General features: G+C 44.1%; 1 protein-coding gene across 1 annotated transcript in view; it reads right to left on the reverse strand.

Annotated features, from left to right (window-relative positions):
* Positions 1–20,877, reverse strand: part of ESRP1 (epithelial splicing regulatory protein 1) — a gene marked incomplete at both ends in the record, with an annotated part of 32,515 nt that extends 11,638 nt beyond the window's left edge. The window contains 13 exons of the mRNA XM_084260269.1: positions 211–379; positions 2,186–2,384; positions 3,515–3,733; positions 5,282–5,583; positions 7,019–7,061; positions 7,142–7,274; positions 7,365–7,475; positions 9,202–9,256; positions 9,362–9,460; positions 16,833–16,947; positions 19,444–19,557; positions 20,413–20,541; positions 20,746–20,877. Of these exons, the coding sequence (XP_084116395.1) occupies positions 211–379; positions 2,186–2,384; positions 3,515–3,733; positions 5,282–5,583; positions 7,019–7,061; positions 7,142–7,274; positions 7,365–7,475; positions 9,202–9,256; positions 9,362–9,460; positions 16,833–16,947; positions 19,444–19,557; positions 20,413–20,541; positions 20,746–20,877 (1,820 nt within the window). The remainder of the gene's footprint in view (positions 1–210; positions 380–2,185; positions 2,385–3,514; positions 3,734–5,281; positions 5,584–7,018; positions 7,062–7,141; positions 7,275–7,364; positions 7,476–9,201; positions 9,257–9,361; positions 9,461–16,832; positions 16,948–19,443; positions 19,558–20,412; positions 20,542–20,745) is intronic.
* Positions 20,878–25,208: the final 4,331 nt, after the last annotated feature.

A 25,208-nucleotide genomic window follows, 5' to 3' on the forward strand; every position in this document is an offset into this window, starting at 1 on the left:
ACTTGTGTTTAAAAAAAAAATTACTACCTCAAACACTCTTAAAACTTGGGAAATCCCTAGACACCCTGAAATTGTTTCCCTGAATAAGATACCAAACAAGCTGCTCTTGGTACCAACAAGCCTTTAGGATGGCAGACAATGTTCTTTTGTGAGCTTTGTGCATTTGCTGCAAAAAGACTTTGTTCCTGCTTGTTTTCTCTTCTGCTTTACCTGGGGTAGTAGGCTGTGTAGTTCATAAAGAGCTGAGCCCCAGCAGGGTAGTACGCTGTGGAGGGCTGAATCGTTCGTGGGTTCAGGAGCATGGATGGCTGATACAGAGCAGCTTCTGTTGGCACAACTGCAGCAGGAGCCGGAAAGGAGTAGGAAGGGGGTGAAAGGCCTAAGAGGGAACAAATGGAAAACAGAATAGGACCTTTTGAATTCCAGCATATATATGGACTTCATTAGCTGAGCAACTCTAAAGTAAAAAGCCTTCACAAACTTCTCAGAGACAAAAATAAGTCTGAGCCACCAACACGAACACACAAGTGTTGTGCCCACCCTACAGTCAAACACAAAGCCAGTAACACACATACTTAGGGTCTCCAAAGAAGCCAGTTTTTCCTGTCTAGGCTCAGATTTTAATGAAGTCTCCAGTCAGAAAGTATGAGACATCTCTTGTAAAAAGGAAACTTCAGTGCTAAAGATCTGCTGAACATTCCCCAGAGCAGAGGATCACTTTTCATGGACACTCCCTACGCCTAAACCAGTTCTACCTTCACTTAACCAACAGTAGAGTGAGAAAAGTCATGGCTTTGCAGCTTTGAGCATTAACAGTTTTTTAACAAAATGAAGTGCACCTTGTGGCTTTTCAGCAAGATGCCAGGCCCTAAATGAAGTCTCACAGATGAGACTTCACACTGCTCCTTTATGCTCTTCCTTTCCTTCCCTTCAGCCCTCCTCAGTGCCATATAATTGAACATACAGAAGTTTCAGGTAATTCTTAATATCAAAACAATAGAAACTAACTTTAAAGTGACAGCATCTCACTGCATTATGGAATGGGGCAGAGAGCCAAAAGGGCTGACATTTGTTTTTGAAAAAGGGAATACAATCACCTTAAGAGTTCCCAAAGTTCAGAACTCTGCCCAAGAGCATTCCCTAGTACCTCTCAAAAGAAGTTTCCAACCCCTGCCTGGAACAGCTGCTAGACAAAGAACCACATACTGCAGATCCTTACTCAGAAGGACATCAGCATTGCAAAAAGAAAAAAGTGCTAGTCACCTGGAAAATTTATCTCCTAAGGATTAGCTGAATCACACAAACCAGAACACACCCAAGAAGTTTGTTGCCATATTGGCAGCTCTGACTTAGATTTAGAAACCATTTCTTACAAAAGCCAACATCAATACATTTGCATATATAGAAAGAAAGTTCCTACTCTACTACCATTTGTGATCTTTGAAGCAAAGTATTATTTTTCCCATAGGCTCAGATTTGTATGGCACATATGTTTAGTAAGGAAGCCCTTAAGCTGTTAAAGTACTTCCCCCCCAAATGTTTGTCTAGAAGTTCACGTCCATCCTATTATGCTCCTTGAGCTACTTTTACATGAAATACAGTTTCCACAATTCTGAGGCCAAAGCTATGTGTTTTTACTGCCATGTGGGCAATCTCAGTTCTGTAGGAACAACAAAAAGCAAGAGGAAGAGTTCAGTCAGTAGGGTTCCAGAGGTGGAACACTTGTGGTTAACTCCCAAAGCAGAGCATTGCCAATTGTCTCTCAAATTAGGTTTTGGAAGCGAAAGGGGAAGGGCTTTTACTTGACAAATTCACCGTGATGAAAAATGTAAATACAAAACAGTTTAAACAGGAAACTGTTCTTTAAGTTCTAGGCGGGGCTTACAAATTACTATTCAGAGTAATGGCACACCCTGGCCCAGTCAAGTTTCAGGGAGGGGAGGGGAAAGGAAGTTTGCCCCTGGACAAGCATGAGTAATTTTAAAGTAGTTCTTCAATCATGGTAATTCACAACCAAAGGGAAAAATAATGATTGTGAGGTACTGGTGATTTAAAAATTAAGAGATCTTATTTTAATACCCCCACGTGACATTCCAAGAACCAGAATCAGAGTCAAGAAAGCAGCTCCAGCACCTACCCGCACACACACAGTGTAGAGTATTGGCAAGAGCCATGCAAAACTTACATGGTAACTTACATGGTGGTGGGGACAAGCCATTTCGATTTAAAGTGCCCCCCATTAATACAAAGTTCATCTCCTCAGCAGAACATTGAAAGACTTCAACATATCTGTCCTTCATAGTTTTCTTATGACACTTCTGTGCAGCCAGAAAAGCTCGGTCTGCAGATTTCATCTGAATAAAAGCATCTCCCGATGGACGTCCCTACAAAGAAGGCAGACAAAAAGGAAAAAAAATGTTTCTGAAGCCCCCATGAAGTAGTAGCATAGTAATAAGTTTGTGTTGTTAAAAGCAGACAGACCTCAGGACTATACACACACACACCAATTTCTTCCTCCAGGCTCTTACTGGCAAGGGCTGACCCTACTATAAGCAATTGCTTGTGCTTTAACATCTGTCTCTGCCAGCCCTGCACGTTCCTTATAGCTTTTTAGGTCTTGGCTAAAACAAGTCCTCAGACACAGACAGAGAGGTATGGAATAACTGTAGTCCCTTTTCCCTCCCCACATCCTGTACTCCAGGACAATGTAGTATTTTGTCCTTTCAGCTACAGTTTACTGTCAACAAGAACAGTTTCAGAAGAATCACTTTTATACCACAATAACGGGTGTAATCAGTGCAACCACTCAGGGCATTTCCATAGATTTGGGAAAGCTGACATCTCCTCCCTCTAAAGTCACAAGACTACACAGATAAAGGTGATCAAGGAAAAGCACAGTCCTTTGTCTAAAAGGTTTTGGTAGAACCTGCTTCCAGAAGACAATGGCGAAGATGTGACTATTTATACATGTCAATGAGTTGTTAATCTTGGTGCTTAGCTGTGACTGTTTATAAAGAAAGCAACAACACAGTTCAGGAAACCCAAAACTTCAGCTGCTGACTTAGGCCATAGGAAATCCTGTCTCTAAAAGGCCGCATTCACACATCCTCAAATATATCCCAAGCACATTGTTCAGCAAGGCAGGGGCAAACGCCTCCCTTTGAGAGCCAACGCTGCCCATTCTGAGGATAACTCCTCGCCTGGAACCACGCATGCTATTGAGCAAGAGACTCTTCAGCTCAAGCCTCATACAGTGCAACCACAGCCGCTGCTCTGGGAGCACCCACCCCTCCAAGACTGCGTCTTGGATTCGGGCACATGGGTCTCAATAACAGAAACCGCTCTACAGCAAATGCAGGAGCAGGGTTCAAGTAAACCAATCATTATTGCCAGTACACTTCTAAAGGAGAGATGAGGGTCCATTAATGCCATTAACATTGACCCCCAATGGTACTTCCCCACTGTGGGTATAGGCAGTTGGCATAGACTGATTAGAAATGGGGTGCCTACCAACCTGGTGATTTAGTACCATGTGAACTCCATGGGTCCGAATATCTGTAGAAAACTCCCCCAAGAACTCCAGGATGTCCTCTATAGTAGCAGCATAGGGAAGACCACGCAAACGTATGCAGTCTCTGACGTTAGTGGGAGGCACAAATTGTTGAGGTAATACTGGAAGAATAGGAGGTGTCGGGAGAGGAATGAGAGGTGTGGAAGAGTACCTGTTCAGCACCTGTGAGCAGAAAAATCAGATGTTATACAGAAAGCCTCCTTACTCCTCCTTGAACTCCAAGGAACAGAATGCATCACCAGCGCTGTCTGGTTTCACTCTGGTATGTATGTTAAGAAAAAAAGAAGAGTGTTCTAGATTCTAGGCTTAAGCCACAGCAGCAGTGCTTACAATTCAGATGTTTTCAAGTAACTCTTTGGATAATTCTTTCTTGAAAAGCATAGATTTGTTTTGGAGAATTTACTTGAACTGTTACACAACTCTTAGAAGACCTCTTAGAACGTGAAGCCTGTATTACTACAGTATTTTTTATTAGGAAAATATCCCAAAGTGTTCTATTGTCTACAGAGTCAGTTACACTTCTAATCAAATGTATCTCCCCTGCAAAATTTTAGGAGAATCTGGGAACTAGAAGCATGTTTATCTACCAAACAGTCCTGACTTGAGATGCAGTAGTCCATTAACTAACATAGGTTGTGTTACTGGGTCACAATATCTGTAACTGAATCATGCTATGATAGTTCTTGTTACTAATTTTAACATTAAAAATCCTGCCTGGTCAAAAGTTCACAGAGTATTCAGTCACTATCCTTTAAATTTCTCCAAGCAAGATTAAGATGCATTTGCATTTATACAGGTGTCAGAGGGCTTTGCTAAACAAAGAAACTTGTGACAGCACTTGAGAAAGATACATTGACAAGAATGAGTGTTGCAGCTATGCCTTCTCATCATTAGTGTCACCCTTCAAATGAGGTACTGAAAACTCCACATTTTTAGGGGATAAGAGGTGAGCCATTGCTTGGCTACAGTGACATGGATATTGGATGGCCTTAGCTTGCATCATAGAATGCAAGAATGCATTTTAGAACGCTTAGAAGTTAGCGGCCTCAAGCAGACCTCTACAAACCTTTGAGAACATACACACAATCCCTTTAGCCCTACTTCCTTTCCTTGACAGCATAACTGCAATTAATAGTCCATCAAGCCGTAGTAATCCAAGAGGGGGCACTTGTCAAGCTCAGCTTCCAAAAGTCCCACCACTCTCTGCCAGGTAGCCAGTGCTGGCAGGTGACTGGGACTTGCCCTTAGAGGCAGTTTGTAATAGTCTTCAAATGCAATGCTCTGAAGAGGACAGCTACATCCAAAGGCCCCAGTTTTCTGTGCTGGTAACTAAAGACAATTATTTTAGATGAAGAACTGTGCTGACACTCCTCCTGAATAGACCATCACTTGACTTAAATTCAGTATCTGTAAAGCACTAGACCCACATATGCTTCTGTTATAACTGCTGTTTGCAAAGCTACTGGATGCCAAAACCCTTAAGGTTTGTATATGTGACTGAGAACATCCATATACCACAAAGGTCTTACATTTAGAGGGAGCAAAACCTCATGGAAGTTCAGAGAGTACTCTTTACAGCAACAGTTGACAGCAAAAGAGAAGAGAAAAGCAGCTTTCAAGTCATGGCCAAGTAGTATTTGCTTCCACTACTGTATGCCAGTGTAGGAGTCTGGATTAGAAGAAGCCAATGTTTGTAAGCTTTACACCCACCTGCTGAACTTCCGCTGCAGTGCTCCTGAAGAGTTCGATGTACCTCTTCCCCAGCAAGTCCTTATGCTTTTTCAGTGCATTCTGTGCATATTCCTCACAGGCAAACAACACAAAGGCATCCCCTGTCGGCCTGCTGTCAGGGTACGTGACAAACAGGACCCCCTCCTTTCCTCCTGTTACAGGGCAGTGCTGGCCAAAGAACGTCAGCACTTCTTCAGCTGTTACGTTGAACGGCAGACCTCGCATCCTGACGATCACTTGGTTTTCTTTTGACAAGAACTGTGCAACCTCATTGGAAGTACCTTTAACAAAAAGTACAGAAGCTCTTAAGACTAGGCAACCACATATAAACATGAGCAAGTCTGACATAGTTACCTCCTCACCAGTGTTGTTAAAAGCAGAACAGCATTTGCCTCCAAAGTCATGAAAAGTTGTCGCACTTTCAGAAACTAGGAAGGCTTTAATGGGAAGTGTCCTATACAAGGTAACAATCTGACTTGGTTTGGAAGAGATTCATCCTCATTTGGAGGAAAATAGACAGTATTTACAATGTTCAGAGCCCAGGGAAAGCCTGAATGTTTTGCACAAGCAGTATGGTTGCTGTCATGCATCTCATCTAACTTAATACCTTTGGCATGCTTTGAAGCTGTAACATACAGTAACACAATACCAGACCATTGTGCTAGGAAAGAAAGTTGGAAGGGCATGTTCAAGACAACCCAGAAAATCAATCCTATCCTGATAAAACCATCAAAGCCTGAAAATTATACTTTCAGTACCACTAGAAAGACCACTAATGCTCATACTTACAACTCTACCCTAATAGCACTACCCTAAGCAAAGCTAGCTGCTAAACAACTTCACATCCTAATATGGTCCTTTCACTTACAACTATCTTATTCTGTAAAGTTTGGGGTCTGCCACCACCAATATCAATGTGCAGTGTCTTAAATTTGAATGACAGAACTATTATCAAGCACATCAGTTAGCTATTTGACAGCTTAATAGCCTCTCCCACCCTAAAACCTCAAACTCAGACATCCGGATAGTCATTTACAATCCTGACCAAATCTCCAGTAGGAGCCAACAAGGACCTTAAGGTAGTATCATAGATAAATAACAGCTTATTGGATCTTCACTTAAATTCTGTATTCTTGCAATCAAAGGGGAAGAAGAGAGACCACAGGAGAATTCCTAGAGCAAGTTTTGCAGCCTTTCAATTCAAAGCTGCAAATACTTCAATATTCCCCTTAAATAAGTATTCCCACTAAATTCCCCCTTTAGTTTGAGGCAAAGATTTGATTTGAAGAAAATCAGTTTCATAAATCCCTTATTTACACTGTGATACCTGTTTGCTTTTATGTGCAAGTCTCCACAGCAACAGCAGTCATATTGTTTTGAAAAATTACTCTGGTTTTGTTTTTTAGCAACCAATAACACGTAGGTCCCTTCAGTTAAAAAGATGACCTAACAAATTAAGTTCACATGCAAGATCACCTTCCCTGATCAAATCCTTATTTGATGGGCTGTTTGAAAAAGGCAAGAATGTGCAAGAGAAAGATGAACAGATAAATCATGGAATGTCTTGAACTGCTGCTAGCAGTGTACGTAGTAATCAACATACCAGCCAACTACTTGTTTGAAGAAAGAAAATTAAAGGTAACATCCAACAGGAGCAGTTTGTAGCCAAGAGTCAGTTACAGATGCTGATGGAACAAACCTCCCCCCCCAAGTTACCTCCTGCAATCTTAAGGAAGTCTTCACCTGTTGCCTTGTATACCTAGGCAGAGAAAGGAGAACATGCGATTGGCACGCTATCACACTCCTATTGGGAAGGGGATTTCTAAGCACGTCACGCACCTCAATGTATCGATTTCCCATGTGATGCTTGTGCCTTTGCAGCGCTAGATCTCTGTGCTCCTCACTTACAAACCTCACGAGAGCCTCCCCATTCCTCCTACCTTGGGCATTGAGACAGAGTGCAGCACCTCCCCTGCAGGATTTAAATCAAGAGAAATAAGACTCTGACTGATGTAGACAAAGTACTGCAAGCGTAGAACTTACTGTACTCTTAGCTACTCACTTGGCGATGTTTAGGCCTTTGAAGAATCTGGCAATGTCCTGGTCAGACGATTGCCATGGCAATCCTCTTGCTCGGATAACAGCATTGTCATCCACAAGTTCCATCTTGCTGCTGCAGGCACAGGGGGAGAGAGCAATGCCAAGACATCTGCCTGTAGTATCTGCCACACACCACCCTCCCTGCTTGCCGCGTGTGCTCCAGGGACAGGCTTCTGTCCCAGCTCAGTGTCTGCTGGGCAACACTGCCAGGGCAGTGAGGGCTAAGCAACACCACCATCCAAAGCCACTACATGTCCCCCTTCAGTAAGCATCTGCTCCGTTTGACTGCCCCTTTCCCAGATCCCCTCACTTGCTTCACCACACTTGTTCCTTGAGCATGTTTCAAATTTACTCCCCACTCCTGACATTGATGGCTTGTGTTTCTCCTGTCTGAGCACAGTTACTGGTATAAAATGAAACTTGCTATTCTAACCTCAGCTTGAGTAGAAATCGAAGCACACCAGTCAAATGTAACAAATTAGTGCTTATAGCTTTCACTGTGACAGTGTGTAAAAGCAGGTCACATCCAAGACCAAGCCTGTGCAGGGTTATACTTGGTACACACAGAGGACTCCTGCCTAAAGAGTTTGGCCTTGACATTGCTTGTTCAGGCCAGTGTGCTACTAGGGACTAATATTGCTACAGGCTACAGTGGCTGTTTAGCATGGGAATAGCTCAGCCATGGAAAGCCAGGCTTAATTGGTCATTGCCCCAAACCTTTAAAAGGGCCATGTAAAACAAAACACAGATACCCAAGGCTACCTTTCTGGCTATTGCAAGGACAGGCTCTGCACAGAAGACACTGTGGGATTGATTAAGCAGATGAAGGGCTGTTAAGCAGCAGAGGACTCTGCCCTGACGTAGGAGAGTCAAGTTTCTTGCTTATACTTTAAGTTATCAGGTGGCCTTTCTGTAAGGCATCTGTCTCAAACTGTTCCCTCCATCTCCTAATTCTGTACTTCTCACTATCAAAAAATAATATGGGAATCTTCGATCTCATCCCAGGATTTTATTAGCGAAAGAAAAAAGCTTAGAACAATGATAAAACATAACCCTTTGATCTGATCTCAATGGATACTTTTCTTTCTCAGAAGTGTAAGCATCATCTACCATTACAAATAGTTCCTTAATCTGGAAGAGGGAAGTATGTATTCAGGTAAGATGGGAATCTAAATAAGGTCAGTTTAACACCAGTCTCTTGTGATACTGCAAAGGGAGTATCCAGCAACCCCCTGAGAAAAATCTGTATTCACACAAATAAACACGATTAGATTTTTAAAAGCCCAACAACAAATCAAAAGTATATATAGCTTTACATTTAAAACATTTGGGAAGAACACAAATCATAGCTTAAACAATTTACTGGTAGCATAGTGTCTTTATGGAAGTGTTTCTTCTTTATTAGAAGAACTTTATGTGTATTCAGTAACTGTGAACCAAATTGCAGGAAAAGGTGTAAGATCTAGTACCAACAGGTATGCCTCCCCAAAAATGCTTACAGTCCTTGTTAATAGCACAGCAACAGTTAATCACAACCCAGAACCGACAGCTAACAAGCAGCACTGAAGCCTAGAAAGACTGCTGGCTTGCACCTGATCATACAATACATGTTCCCTTTCCTACTTAAAGCATCCAATTTATTCCCTCAGAAGTGGCAAGATATATAAAACTGCTAACAGTAATTTGCAAGTTTTAAATACAGAGAAGTACATCTTGGATAAGCAGTACCTGAAAGAAAACTAACCCCCCCAAAAAGGGTGGGGGTGCACCCAGCAAGAAGAGGGAGAAGGTGTACTTACCAAGGTCCACTTTCAAATTTGTAGTTCACTCTTTCTGGATCTGAAAATCTGTGATCTACGAAACACAGTACCAGTTATTTTCTCTCTCCTCAGCATACAAGAGAGGTGGGGAAATAAACAAGGAAGCAATACAGAAGACTTGTTCATCACAATCACTTACTGTATGGTTCAGATATTAGTGTTAAAATAATATTCCCCATATCTTCAACTTGAGAGGCTCCGTAGGGAAATGCTGGACCGTTCTTGTCAAGATTTAAATCTTTATTCTGGAGTTAAGTCAATCATCAACAAACAGATTTCTAATTGGCTTCCTACTAGAGCAACAAGATTTCATGTTATCGTTGATGCTAAGTTGCTTCTCAAGGGAAGATTTAATCCATTTTCCCACTGGGATACATTAGCTGTTCCACCTTTGCCTCCAACTACTGCCACCTGCGGGAGCGTGAGGTCACTCCAGAAAGAGTCTGAGGACACGAGACCCCATAATAAGGACATATATATTTAATATACTCATGCATTATGTATGTTTGACAGACAGACACACTTTTGCATGCAGAAGAGACTGGATTCCTGTCCTTTTTAATTAACATCTCCTTTAATCTCAAGGGGCAGATTTGAGGAAGGAGGAGACTCAAAGCCATCCTCTAGAAGCTGCAGAAAGAGAAGGATATACCAGATGCTTTCTGAACAAGCAAATCCCAAAGCAGAATAAGTATCTTACCACCTCAACAAAATTCACAAGTGGTAGCTTGTTGAAGCCTTGCCTGTTAGGAGTTACAATCTGAGGTCTGCGCTGCAAGCAGAATCACTTTGAGAATCTCATAGGAATGTACCATTGTGGATAATCAAGAGACAAAACAATTCCCATAACCCACATAATCTTCAGTCTGAAGGATTTGGGAAATGATAACAAGGACAAACTCTCCTGCCAACAGAGAGCAGGAAATGTTCTGTCCTGGAAATACAGGCTGCAGAAGGACAACATAAACACTCCTATGTTCATAAAGTGAGTCTGAAGTTGCACATACCATCTTTGTTTCACACCATTTTAAACAGTTTACTATGACCTCTCTCCTACTTGCTGCATGTTTCCCCTTCTCTAACACCAAGCTACAGGGCTGTAACATTACTTGCAGGTCTATCCCATCATTTATAAAGCTAATTTCTCAAAGGGTCTTTTCGACCCATAACTTCTTTGAGGACTATAGGGCAAACCAAAGAAGTACAATAGAAGAATTGAAATATGAAGCAGTCTGGGAATAGGACTTGCTTTTTTTTTTTTTTTTTTGACTTTTTATCCCTTTGCATCAAGACTTTAGAGCAAAAGTGTAAAGGTTTCTTAAGGAAAACTTATCCTGGCATGGCAGTACAGTAATGCACACATTTAAATGAGTCACATGCACCAATCATTTGCCCACCCACAGAATTCCATTAGACACATTTTGGGTCTCAAAAGTTTCCTCTCAGTCCAAGACAGCAAAGCTCTTCTTCAATTAAAAATTTTTTCTCCACTTAGAGCTTTGCACATTTGAGTTGGCAGATACTTACAAGAAGGGCAGGGAAGAGAACAGCAGCTTCTGTTAGAGACAGACAGCACACACCAGCTTTGTCCTATCATCTCATCAACAGGGGAGACAGCATGAATTTCACTCTGAAATAAGTCCTCCCTATTATTTGTGGGATGACTGCAAGTCACTCCTACTAAACAGATTTTTTAAATTGCTCTAGATGTTTAACTGATCTTGTGAAATGAAAAATAATTTGGTTTGAATAACTCTTCTTCCATTCCAAGGAAATGAAAGCTGCTGTGTCAGCAGAATAAACTTTGAGGTTAATTTGATTTTGAATGCTTTGCTGGTTTTAAGCGTGCATTGAAGTATGGAAGGCAAGAGGATTGTACTTAAACTTCATGTGTTCTTGTAAGACTAAGTGAAGTTGTTTAAAAAACAAGCCACTAAACCACTGATGTCTACTCTAACCACGTGACTAAATACAGTTTGCTAGCCACTGCTCTTGCCCTCCATCCCAGAACCTTTTTTGAGTCCAGTCCAAAATCTTAAATTGTTTTCTTCAAAGCCAAGCTAAAAATCCTGACCAAGCCACATGCAACCACCCCAAAGCACAGTTTAAAACACTACCAGTATTTATGACAAGAAGCTTCTTCATTGCAGTATCTCAATCTTGTATACTCAAGCTCATCTCCTTCCATGCCCCCTGTGAAAGGGGGGTTGAAAAGAAAGGCAGTAATCCACAGAAATATTCCCTTGCAGAGAGGCTGCCTAATCAGCACTATACAGATGTTTCTGAGCACCAGCATATCAGAACAGAGTAATACTTCTTTTCCTGACAACTTTCTGCCTGCAGCATCTAAGAGCCCCGTGCTGCACTTGTGGAGACTCTGCTGCCCATCCAGGAAGCCAGAAGCTGCTGAAGATGCAGGTATTGGAACCCTGGTCAGAAACATTATCTGTCCTCTGTCAAAGTCAGGAGTTCCCACAGCTATTCCAGCAGGAGACATGCATGCACATGTGCACACACATGCACTTGGCTATGAGACCGCGCTGTCAAAACAGAAGAAACACTTCAATACTTCCTTTCACCAGAGCCAGAGATCCCTACAAGCGATCAGCTGCCAGCAAGGAGAACACGGCAGTGTGCAGGAGCTAGGAATTTGAAGCTAGACCACCACACAATGAAAGACAAACAACTCCCCCAGCCCGCATTCATTTTCTTCAGAAAACATTTTCACTGAAAATATTGATCAACATGAGATACAGTTTCTCAAAACACCCCAACACAAACAGAAGTTGGTACCAGGTGTTCAGACACAGGGAGTCAGTTGTGCCAGGGAACTAATATAAACACAGTGGGAAGGGAGGAGGAAAGCCATCAGCATCAGTAGGAGTGAGAAATCACTCACACCTTCGCCTCTGATTAGCTAGAAGCAAAGCTTTTAGGCAATACTGGAGAAGAAAATTTGTAACTTTCTGCATATGTAAAAGAGTATGTTAATAACTAATTGAAAACCTGAATTCTGCTGAACAAGACTGACTATGTAAAGGACTTCTGTGAACAGAGGGCACTGGAAATTATGGATGGTTAGGAAAATGCTGTTAAATGTTTTTAAAACCCATCCCTCAGTTCTGTGAGGAGATAGGAGACCACACATGCATGTGTACAGTGATATTTGAAGGATACCTCTCCTGGGCAACTGCAAACAGTGAACTGTGGTGGATAAACCAGAGTTCACAGTTAAAGAAGTGTTAGAAGACATACCAGGCTATCTAAAGGCACTATATGCAATAGCATACACACACACACGTTCTAAATGAAGCAATGGGCAAAAGACACACCCAAATAACAAGGCAGGATAGGAAACAAGGAACATCTTAATCTTGCTGTGCAGTTGCTGTACCACCTCCTGCACCAATCAGCATGTTAGTATGGGGAGAGCACATTGTACAGAGTGGCCTATATAATACAGGAGCAACTTCTAAACCATTTTAACCATTTTTTTCAGGTTCATTACACAGCTTTACTCACTACCAGTACCCTCCAAGACTTCTTCCCTTCTACTGTCTCCTGTTCTTCATCTCAGAGTCTCAACTGCTTTCTTTACTGGCAAAAGAAACACTGAACATCCAACTTCACTCTGAGGTGACAGAACATGAACTAGTATTGCAATTGTGTTCTGCAGTCATCCTCCTCCCCTTTTGATCTGTTTAAGTCTCTTCAGGCATCTTTTAAAGTACTACTCTGCATAAAGGTAATCTGATGTTACCCAGTTCCTGGGTACTACCCCAGGAAATACCATTAGAACTATGCAAGATTCTCAGATAGTACCCAGCAATAGGCTTTTTATTGTCAGAGTTCAGTGTTATTAGTTATAACTGTGACCTGCATCTTTGTTTCAAGACTCCTGGGTCAAAAAAAACCAAACAAACCAAAACCCAAAAACCCCTCACCCACAAATTTCAGTCTTGCAGTATCCAGACTGCATCCAGCAGTTAAGCATGCTGTCAGTGGAAAACACAGGCATACTTCAAAACAACACCCAGCAGATACTCCTAGTGAGGAGTTACACTCACAAGCCCAGTTCAGGAGTAGAGCAAACCATGCACCATGGAGGAAGCAAGAGCCATTTAATGGCTTCTGCACACCCAATCTTGAGGCAAGAGATGAGTCTTCTGCAGATTGAATGAGAATAGTCATGCAAGCTTTGCTCACTCCACCCTGAAGGCACTTACAGCGGTGAAAACTGGCTCAGCAAGCTTTGCAAATCAAGAAGTGCAGCAAGTATGGGAGGAACTGAGGATGCAAGAACAGCCCTACTCCTTCTGTATACTTACACATGTTTAAAGAGGATTTCAACAGACCCGAGGAGTTCCTTTCTCCGCGGAACATGATCATTTCAATCAAGTTTTTTGTTACTCAAAATTCCTCATAATTGTCCTGCTGTCACTATTCTTACACAACACTGACTGGAAGTCTGCCAGAAGACTGTCTCCTACGCGAAAAACTGTTTTGAGACACATTAGGCAGCAGTAGCAGTCAGATAGATTACGACTAATCTCAGTTCTTCCTCAGTCCCTCAAATTCCATAGCATTTAAAAATGTCCTTACCTTGCATTAAAAGAAGTAGCTGGCTGTTTGTACATGTAATTTAAAAATGAGGGATGGTGGGGTGGGAGAGAAGGAAACAAAGCTTTCACCCGAGCCTTTGGGTTTGGAATGGTTTCATTGCTATACACAATTTGAAGTAGTTTGCTGAAAAAAATACTTTCTAACAGCAAAATAACCCAGACAATTATTTGGTTTAATATTTTTAGTGTTCTTTTTCAAGATTGTGCTTGTTTTGTCTGCACAAAATACATAGCCAGTCTCCAACTATCCAGTGTTATACACCAGAACATATATATTAGGTGACTGTGCAGTAGGAATTTATCTTCCCTGAATGTCAGGAGCAACAGAGTACATTCTCCACTTGCCTGTAAATTGTTGTTTAATTAAATGCTGCCCATAAAAATAGAAGCATTTTGAAGACTCCTAATAAATTAAGTGACTATACAATAATACCCAGCTTTCCCCTAACTTTTTCATATCACACAACCATCTTAATGTGCAGCTAAATGGAGACGTAAGTACATAAAGTGATGTGCCCAATAAAACCATTCTGCTCATACTAGTTTATTGGTGCAGGACTTCTGCACCTCTAGTCAGTACCCTGCTGCTGAACCAAAGCCTTCTTTCCCCACCAAATGCTAACAAACCTGGCAGAGTGCAGTTTGTGTGGCACAAATCATGGAAGATTCCACTCATGCAGCCCCTTTAGCTATGGGATGAAGAGCTGCACTTTCTACAAGAGTTTTAAAAAGAGCTTGGTCAGATTCTGTGCACTAACCTGCAACTCCATTTCAACACACTCTGGTTATAATTTTTGTCTCCTGTCCCACCATTCCACTTCAAATCCACATTACTTTTAATCTGTAAACTCTGCTCTTTGCTAATCAGGAGGAAAGTAGCTGTGCCACTTACATAAAGGAAAAAAATTCTGAACTAGCCTTTAGACTTAGCAGTGGCTTCAACAATTATTTTTTGTTAGTCACAAGTGTTACATGCATATCCAGACTCTCCAAGTGTATTAACTTAAGCTCCTTGGTGTCAGAAGCTGTATATTTCAGCAACATGAGTAGAAAGAAAATTACTACATTAATAAGAGGAAAACAAGGATTACTTTACCTGTATGGTCCCTGCATCCTCCACCCCAACACTCTCAAGCAATACAGGGCAGAGACAGTTAATTTCAGCCATGTTGCATAAACATAGCAAATTTACAAGTAAGAGCATCAGCAGTTACAAAACAAGACTAACCACAAGGATTAATAAAGACAGAATTAAGTTGCTTGGGTTTATATACTATAAGAAGTATATTGGATTCAGAATTCAGGTTCAGGTTGTAAGTATTTGTAAAGACTGACCAAGTCTTCAAGTTCCTCTAGGAACTTAAGAGGAAATACTACTGGCAGCCACCAAAACCACCCTCACACAGCACTGAGTCTTTAGGGATTTCCTGACAGTTGGTAACACGGGGTGGTCTGCTCACCCATCCAGCAGACAGGGCGTGCAGTCAGGCACTGTGTCTTAGCTGACAAGTGAGTGATACTGCAGGTTGCTATGGTCATACAATGATTTCCACGGTGACAAGACGCATGCCAGGCATTCACATGAGGAAAAAGCAAAGGTATCTCTACAAAACAGCAAGAGTAGCACATTGCCTTTAATTAACTTCTCCAGCTGATGTCACAGCATCCCTAAAGAGTGTATTAGGTTTCTGATCATAACTTTTAGAAGCCTCCATACTCCAGCTTCCAGACTACGTAACAAGAACATTTATTTCACTTTTATACATAAAAATTCACACTCCTACACCAAATGTACTGCTTTGCTTCAGAGTAGGGGTGGAGCGATTTCTGCCCCTTCACTATGGGAGATTAATCTTAATTCAAGATGGCAAAGCAGAGCAGACTGCTTCCAGAGTTCAACCTTAAACACAAAAAAATCTACACATACATAAATATTTTATGCTCTCTGTTCAACAAGTACAAAGCTCAGGCAATACTAATCCTGCAGTGAAAGGCCAAAATAATTCAGATGCCACAGACTTGAGATAGAAAACTACCAGCTTTTAGTGGCAGCCACTCTATGGACACAACTATTTACTTCTGACTAGCTTATAATAAGAACAACAACAAAAGAAACCCAGTATAAAAAAAAAAAAACACTCTTAAATTCCTTCATCCCTCCTTGCTAGCTAGCTTTTATGGTCACTGCTTCAATGGATCAATAGGGACATCAAGTGTTTTCCATGTCCGAGAGTATGTTTGAGATGAGGACTGGAGCCAGGGAAGCAAGGAGGAAGGCACAGCCAAACCACTCACAGCCCCTGTTTCACTTCTCATAATTGCACATGGCATGCAAACAAACCCAATCTAGGACTAGAGAGCCAGACAGGATGAGGTTACTGACCACTTAAAGCTATTCAGAAAGCAATTTCAGACAACCATTTCACCAAAAACGGAAGCAGGTTAGTAACAGCATCTTATTGCCAGTCCAGCCTCTCACCTTGTGAGGTGTGAGACTGAACTCCAGGAGACTGAGCACTACACCCTGCCTCAGGTTCACTCCTGAACCAAAGATTCACTGCAAGTTCACATGAAGAATCACTGTCCCCTCCTCCTAAAAATTAAGATGGTGTCCCAACAGTCACTCTTACCTTAAAATAAAATCAAAGCCTAACTGAGACAAGTAAACACAGAACTTTAATACCGGGATTCATATCAGCAATTTGAACAAATATGCCAGTAACACTAAACTCTGACCTTCAAAGAGACAAAGCTGTCAAGCTGTAAAGAAAATGTACAGAAATCAAGAAGAAATACAGTACTTTCCCTACGGGAACATGCATCTTCATACATTTTTATCTTTGTGAGAAAGCTCAGGACAGCTCTGAGTCACTCATTAAAGTTATATCACCCCTAAACATGTGTTGCAACCATTACTCACACAGCTCCGGCCTAAAACTCAGCCAAAGCTCTAACAGCAGTAGACACCCATCACTGTTAAAAGGATACATTCTCTCATGGCCACAACATCGAGTCTGCTAATATCAGGTGAGCCAGGGCAACACTTCTTGAACTCTTTCCGCAAGTCAAAAAAGGAATAGAAGCATTCAGGTAGTAAGATATTCTGGAAATGGACAAAGTAACTACCATCAGTTAATCTGCTCTGCCTTCAGATATCAACCAATTTCCTTATGAGGGGCAGGGAACACAAACAGCCTTTTCTACAGAGAAGCTCACACAGATCTTAGACACCTAAGTATGTTTATAAACTTTTGCTTAAGCAGCTTCTTCTCTACATTGTTTAAAGGGAAAAATGTGCTTTTTCACTGCCAGAGAAACATTTGCTATTATTACTAGTGCCTCACATCCAATATATACGTAGGAGAGGAAATGGCTGCTATTGCAACATTTATCATCAATTCTTGATTCCAGTTTTAACTGTAAAAAGCCAGAGGGCACTCAGTTCAGTTCAGAGAGCCAAACAAATTTTGCAAGACTAACTGAAGACATTTTGTTTATAGACAAGGTTGCGTTTGTAGAGAATAATCACACTGCAAATATTTATTCCTTTAAAATAATAAGGGAACAGCAACAACCAAAAAACCCAACTGCGTGCAGATGAGGGTTTGACACGGCACAGAGGTTATCCACCTATGTGTCAATTACTTAGACTGCAGTGTATGAAGCCAGGAGCAAGTCATGTAGCCCACTAGTAATCAATAAAACCCTTTTCAGTGCACCACTCTGTCTTCTGCATGCTTTTTTTTTTGGGGGGGGGGGGGGGGTGGGGGAAGCATACACCTGACACCAAGGACATGGGCAAAAATTGTGTGGAGAAAACTTGGGGGATGCTGCTTAAACCACCACAAACCACTACTCCTCCCTCAGTTAGCTCTTCCCAACAGACACAATATTTCATATTTCACTTGGCTGTTTGCTGCCTGTCATACCTCTCTAGACCAAAAGCAAGGGCTTTCTGTGATTTAACAACTAGTTAGCATCTTGGCATTGTAACAGAATGACAGGATACGTGAAAGCATACTTAGGGAGCCCAAAGAAAGAAGTTTAGGCTCTAAAACAAGTTCTGCTTTGAGAACATTGGAGCTTATCTTAGCATATAGAGAGGTGCATTAGGCAAACGATACTCTTTAAGACAAACTTATGATAATGCAGGTGTGCTTGCCAAGCTTTCTTGCTCTAGTTTTAGCATGGGTATTTTTCTTCCTCCATGAGAGATCAAGTTCTGTACTTTCACTGGGAACATTTGCTTGGAACAGTTGATACCAATTCATTCTCTGAATACCATGAGCTGCTAGATTGGTTCAGACTGTGCATCCTTAAATAAAACTATTCAAGAGCCTAGTGATTTCTCCCTATCTGAATTTGAGTCATCCCCCACCCCAGCCTCAGGATTCACCTAGGAATTATTACATGTCTCATACAGATCTGGTTTACTTAATCTAGAAGCAGCACTGTGCAGATTTCAAATGAATAGTTCTTAAAACAGCAACAGAAGATTATGATCTTCTGCTTCCTATCAGTGACCCTGTGATGATATAGAAAAAGGACACCTATCCCAGGCACCAAAGAGGGAAACCCCCTACAATTATTTATCCACATACTTTCACTGCACAGAAAGATTAACTGTATAAAACACACTGCCATTACAATAGACAAGAAAGTCTGCTAAAAACTTGTATCCTCATGTTCTCATGTTGTACCCCAAGAGAAGTACACATAAATAAGGACTCTCCATTCACTGTGAATCACGTTCACTGCTTCTGTTTTAAACAGAGGTATAAATACTTCGAGCACCAACAAGTATTAATACTAAACCCATCCAATATTAGTTTTGTAACAGCACAGGCTTGCAGCAATGCCCCTTCAAAGATGAAGCAGCAAACTGATGGGCACAGATCAGTTTCAATGTGAAGAGCAGAGTAAGTAGTGCATGCTCATAGCAAACCACAAAACGACACGTTATTAATATTGATGCAGTTATTTCAGGACTAGAGGTTTGGCCTATTGCTGCAACTCTATCCCTAATGAAAAGTAGGCAGGACCTCATAACACTGTTAGCAGTTTGGCAACTCTGAAGTCATAGAAAACTCCAGATTATGGGACTAGTCATCACTCAGAGCCCGCCTCAAACTGCTGCTCGGCTCTTTACAAATACCAGCACCGCCCTCAGCACGTCAACTGAATACACAGAGATGTAAAGTTGCTAAAGCTAAAGGTGAATGTAAAATTTCAAAAGGCAGTTTATGATTAAGGTGGTTAACTATTTGGCAACACTTCCAAATTCCCACTTGCTAACCCACTTCTCCAGCTGTAGAAACTAGGACTACTCTGTCAGTGCACTGTTCCTCTCTCAAACACTTAATTCAAGGAAGTCTGTCTTCTGACTTAACGAAGAGGCATGTCAGGACTACATAAGCACAGGGCACGGTCTGTGTCTTCCCCATGGACAGGCTCTCCAGTCTGCCAAGCATATTAACATGCAAGCAATGTTTGTACTACAGCTGTGTGGAAGCACCTTCCTACTAAAGACGAGTTGATCAATTTTGTAAGAAATCACATAAAGCACGTCAAGAGTCAGACTTAAGCTACAACTACATACCTTTTTGGAAGCTTCAGGGTGCAGGACCTGCCTAACGTGCAACTGTCCATCAGTACAGAAACAGAAGGAAGTACCTACACCGATGTTCAGCTCATTGCTCACGGACTGATTGAACTGAAAGGAGGAACACGAGACAGACATACATGTAAAAGATCAGGGTGGTTGTGCGAGGCAGTGTCATCAGTAGGTAACATGTTATTCCTGGGTGGCAGGAATGTGGAGCTGAGATTTCTTTTACTAGGACCCTAATCCTTCATTTGTCATATGCTTAGCTATTAAGAACACAATCTACAGATTTTATGATAATTCTCTTCAAAGAAATTCCCCCCCCTTATAACCGAGGGGTGGCCACACAAATGGGCATCACTCCTTTTCCAGAAGTGTTTGCAAAAACATTGCAAGGAGACACAAAACTGGTTGCAGAGAGTTGAGGAAGTGCCAGGGCAAAAGAGCCTTTCAGATGGGGCGCTTAAACATGTTGGAAAGGAGACAGGCTTTCAGCCCTACCCCCAATGAGAATCAGGCACACCTCCCTGTTAATCTAAAGCCCTCAATGCAGTCTCGTTCCCAGGATTGATGAACCACCACAATCCTTAACAGAGCCTGCCACACCCAGCCTTTTCAGGGGGGCACCTAAACTTAGCCTCTCCCAACATAGACCAGGGGTCACATTCAGCAGAGACTCGGGGTCTGGCAGAGCAGGAGACCAGGATAGGGGAATGCCAGACCCTGACCTTCCTTTCTGGGGGTTCAGTCCTTCCCAAGGTAAATGGGGGAAAGGCAAGTGAGAAATCCCCACAAAGCCCACCACAGACCAGGCTGCCTGGCCTGCATGTCTGTGGCCCTTCTGTGCTAGGCTCCACTGCCGCAGTGATAGTGCCAGAGGGGGTAAATGGGTAACACTGCCTCTACCCCAGCAGGGAGCTCCCACGGGAGACCAGCAAGCAGCAGCCAGTTATAGGGGGTCACCTGTCTCAATGCCTGCTCCAGCGGTGGAGCCTGTGCCAGGCTCTCCACATCCACCTGGGTGATCTCCTGGCACTCAGCTGTCAGCTCCGGGTGGTCAGGTCGGACCAGCACATTGTGCAGGTGTCCCAGCTCCAGAGAAAGCAGAGGAGGGGTGAGTCAGCTCCCCAGGCTGGAGGTCCCCACCTGCAGCACGGGCCCCTGCCCTGCACCAGAGCGTGCTCCAGTCCGGGGCACCCACCGCCAGCCCAACACTGGGGCCATCCCTGCTGTGCTGAGCACAACAGGGGCCAAGGGGAGCAGCAGGTCGGGGTGCTCCCCTTCGGGGGAAAATACCTCCTTACTCCTCAGGTCGACCACTTTCCACAGGAGCTGGAGCAGCTCTCGCTCATCCGAGCCCAGCCTTGCTCCGTTGGTGCCCGCCGTGGTCACGAAGAGGATCACCAGGTAGTCGGGAGACGCCGTCATGGTGCTGCCACAGGGCCAGTGGAAAGGATAAAAAGAAAAGGGGGCTGGGGGGCCGGGGGGGGGAGCGGAAGAGGGAGTAGAAACGGGGAAAACGAAAGAGGGGTGGGGGGGAGGGGGAAGAAGCAAGGCCAGAAACTTTTCTTTCCTGAGACGCCTTCAAGCGAAACTCAAGCGAGAGTACCCCCACCGACAGCCCCGCTCCCCGAGCACTGGCGCGGAGCAGGCGCACGGCTACCCCGCTTCCCACCCACCCCCCCCCTTTTTTCTCCCGGGGCGGGCGGCGGCCGCTCCCACACCGACTGCACCCCTGGGAAGCGCGCAATGGCTGCGGGCTTTTCTGCGCGGGGCCGCGGCCCTACCTGCCCACCCCCCCGGCCCACGTGGTGCAGGTAGCACACACCTGGCGCCGCCCGCTCATTGGCCCCGCCGAGCGGGGACGTGGCAAGCACGGCGTGGGGGGGTGGCGGAATTGGGGGGGGGGGGTCGCGATTGCGGGTGGGGGGCTCAGCGCGGGACTGTGATTGCGGGAGGGGTACAGAGCCGCTCCGGGCTTCCGAGGAGCACCAACGTGCACCGACGGTGGCCGGACTCTGCCGGGCTGCGCCTCCCGCTGTCGGCGCGGCGCTGCCCGGGAAGGCGCGAGTGACTCCTCACCGACGGGACGGCGGAGGGGAGCGGGGATGCCCGATCTTGCCCGGGACATGTCGCGGGCGGGGAAAGGCAGGTCGGCCCCGCGTCCGCCGGCAGTCCGCAACCCCGTCCGCCTGGACGGAAGGGGAAGGGAGACGGTCACACCGCCCGCAGCCGCCCCGGCGGGTCTCCGCCCTCGGCGCGGGGCGAGCGCGGTGGCGGCGGCGCGCGGCCGGGAGCAGCTCCTGCGAGGGAGCCGGGCGGGCGCAGGGCGGTGGAGCCTTTTCCTTCGTCGCGCTCACGGCAGCGGCACGGAAGCCTCTGTAGTGCCCTGGCACGGCGGACCTAGTCGTGCGGGAAGAGCTGGCTGGTTTGGCTGTCGCAGTTTCCCTCAATGACCCGTGATGGCTTTGGCGCGTGTGACAACCGCCTCTCTTCTGCTGATCGTGGTTTCGCGGAGAGATTGGCTTTACGTGCCTGTTGCTCAAACCTTGTTTTTTTTCATGACAAATACCTGGAAAGGTCACCGAACGTAGGGAAAAGAAGTAACACGCACTTTCCCCAAGGAAATCCTGCAGCACACCTGGTTCTTTGAGACCCTGGTTGTGTATTTCCAACTTCATCACGATGCTGCTTCTCTAAGTTTTTATGGGATGATGGTGCACATCATGCATTTCTTCATCGCCATTCCTTGTGCTGGCACAGGTTCGCAGCTTGCACCACCTTTTACTAGCTCACCCAGATGTGTTGGTTTGGTGGGAAGGGTGAGGCATTGAGGATCCTGTCAGCCACTGACTAACCCACACAGTGCCCTGCTCCCTCGTCCTGCCCTGCTGCAGTTTGGCGCAGCCTGGGTCTCCTTCCACTGCCCCCAAACTCCTCCTTGAAAAGTCTGTATGTTTCACTGGACAGCCACATTTTGTGTGCAGAAGATGGCTGGAGTAATTGTCACCCTTTTTTTGTGTAAGATTTTGAAAACGGTGTTTCTTGATAGCAAAGTTACTGCAAATTTCAGGGCTGGAGACGGCAAACTAATTCCCCCAGTTTTTAAATGCAGGAGCTGAAATTGGCCGAGTGAACCTGACACCAGAGCAAATCGCGCCCCTTTTGTCAGAGGGTTGGGGTGCCTGGTTTACTTCGTGCATTTGTCTTGTCTTTCTGATGCCTTGAGCAAAATATATGTGAGGCAGTGTGAGGTTATGTGTCATCAGCAGTGGCTGCAGCTGACCTGTACTAAGCATCTGAGCAGGGTTGGTCCTCACTCGGGGAGTTGCTCAGAGGACTTTGCCCAGCCTGGATTGGAGGGATTTGATTTTTTTTTTTTGCAACTTCCCTTTCAGGTCTTTGTTTAGTGCAATTTCTTCTTAAAAAAAACCAAACAAAGAAAACCACTTTATATATTAGTAAAAAACTCCAGAAGTCCATTTCTGAAATGACTTCACACTGGAGCATGCCAGATAGATAGTGCTTGCTGGGTTTGCTGGTCATCTTTCAGTAAGTCATCCATCCTGGATTATTTCCTTCCCAATGCCTGCTTGGCTTTTGAGATGCAGCCCTTGTCTTTGTTTCCGGATGGGCACCTGATCCTTGTGATTTGTAGTGTTCTGGCTTAGCCATTTATTTTTTCTTCCCTCTTATCCTTTATTGTCCCATTCTACCTTGCTTCTTTCCATACAGGAGCATGAGTCCTCCGCTTATTGCCATAGCAGGCTGCCACTATGTACAGTAACCCCTTTCATAGGTTTAGCTATACCCTAAAAGTACTTTTTAATTCCCATTTTGTCTTTTGGGTTTATGAATAATCTGTGGTTTATTTATTTATTTTGGGTGCCACTCGCTGCTAATTGTGCCTGTAGTGCCATTACCTTTTATTTTTTTCTTTCTTGAGTAACACATTCCCTAAAATGCCGATTTTCCAGTCACAGTTCCCATTCCACTCTCTTTCCTTCCTGTCTTCAGTATCTGGTCTGACTACATGCACCAGTTGTTCTGGTTCCCATGCGGTGTCACCCAGGCTCCTGGCATTTGTGTACTCCCACTCCACTTGCTTCTCCCTGGCCATTTGTTATCCCTGGGCCTTGTTAAGCATAGCCTTTGCATGAAGTGTCATCTTCCACATGACATCAGTGTTGTTACCTACAGAAATGTATTAGGGTGCTTTGGGGCATGATGACCTCTCAAGACTCCTCCCAGCACCCTGTTGCTGGATTTTTCTCCTGATATTCCGTGTTTCCTGCCTGCTGTCCATCTGCCTAGCTTCTAGCCCCTCTGCTAATCTCAGTGCAACTGTTTCTCTGTCCTTTTTATATCAGTTTTGGCTTCCCACCACACCACTTTCTGTTACAGGACATTTCTGAAACTACTCACACCTTCCCTCATGCTAAGGAGCTGATCTTATCCTGGTCATGTCAAGAGACCTCCGTGCCTTTGTATTTATTTCCCTCACGTTCCTGAGGCTTCCTCCTCTCATCAAGCAACACTCATCCTCCCAGTTTATTTTCAACAACTGTGGGACTTTGCAAATCTCACTGCCTCCAGGTTTTTCCTGCGAGTTCTGTGTCTCCCACCCTGCTTTTATGCTTCTACAGAGGGTCTTCAATACACCCCAGTACTATCTGCAACTCTATTATCTTTCCCTGCACAGATGTTTGGCTTGCGCTGGGTCTCCCACCTGTATCACTCTTGCTTATTTGTGCTTGTGTTTTCTTTCAGAATATCAACTACTTACAGCTGCAATGGCAGAATCAGCAGAGCAGTATTATTTTGTTGGAATGTCTTAATTGTTACCACCAACTGGTTGGGTTTTTTTAATCTGAGACAATTGCTACTGCTAGCCAAATTCTGTTTCCTTCACTTTCATCAGTCACTATATGTCTCTCTACTGATACCCAAATTGTTCCCTGAAATCATGCAACTGGGTGTGACACACAAACACTGCTGCTTTTCCTTGCAGAAAAGAAATGCCACTGATTTGTAAGCCTAGCCAGGTACTGAAATCAATGACATTGCATTCTGAGCCATCTGAATTTAATCTGGCAAATTTGATTCTTCTCACATCCAGAGCCATAGCTGTTACCAGCAGCAAGGGAGTCAGTGCAGATAAAAACACAGGGCTGGAATTCCCCTGCGAGTTACTGAAACTCATGTTGGCTGACCTGATTGCAATACTGTTCCAGCCTGTCCCGGGAGAGAAGCCATCTGACTGGGGCTGTGCTCCCCCAGCATAATGGTACGTGCGATGATGCCCATGTTTGGAGTAGATCTGCAAAGCAGCTCTCGGGTAGAAGTCTCCAAAGAGCCCATAAAGATCACTAAAATAAGCCAAGGCAAGAATCACTAGCAGCTGTAAGCACTGCACTGCTTTAGCAAAACAGGTATACATTTGAGTTTTGTTTTTCTATGTACAAAATTTATATTTTTTTCCAGGAGTTTAGATCTGTTTATCCACCAGGGTGAGAAAGGGGGGTGCCAGCTTAGGGCAAGAACGAGAGCCAGACCTGCTGGCACAGGGAAGGAGGCCCCTTAAATTCTGAAATGTTTCTGTGAAGGGATTTGCAGCATTTTAACAGCAGTACGAGGAGGCAGTACCATGTTTTCAGTGGATTCAGAAGCAATTCCAGCCGGTGAGTATCCATCCCTGCACTCCCAACAAAACACCTCTTCAGGTGTGCCAATAAAACAGGTTGTGGAACTGCGCGTTG

The sequence above is a fragment of the Gallinula chloropus genome (genome assembly GCF_964237585.1).
Source record: "Gallinula chloropus genome assembly, chromosome: 2".
NCBI lineage: Eukaryota > Metazoa > Chordata > Aves > Gruiformes > Rallidae > Gallinula > Gallinula chloropus.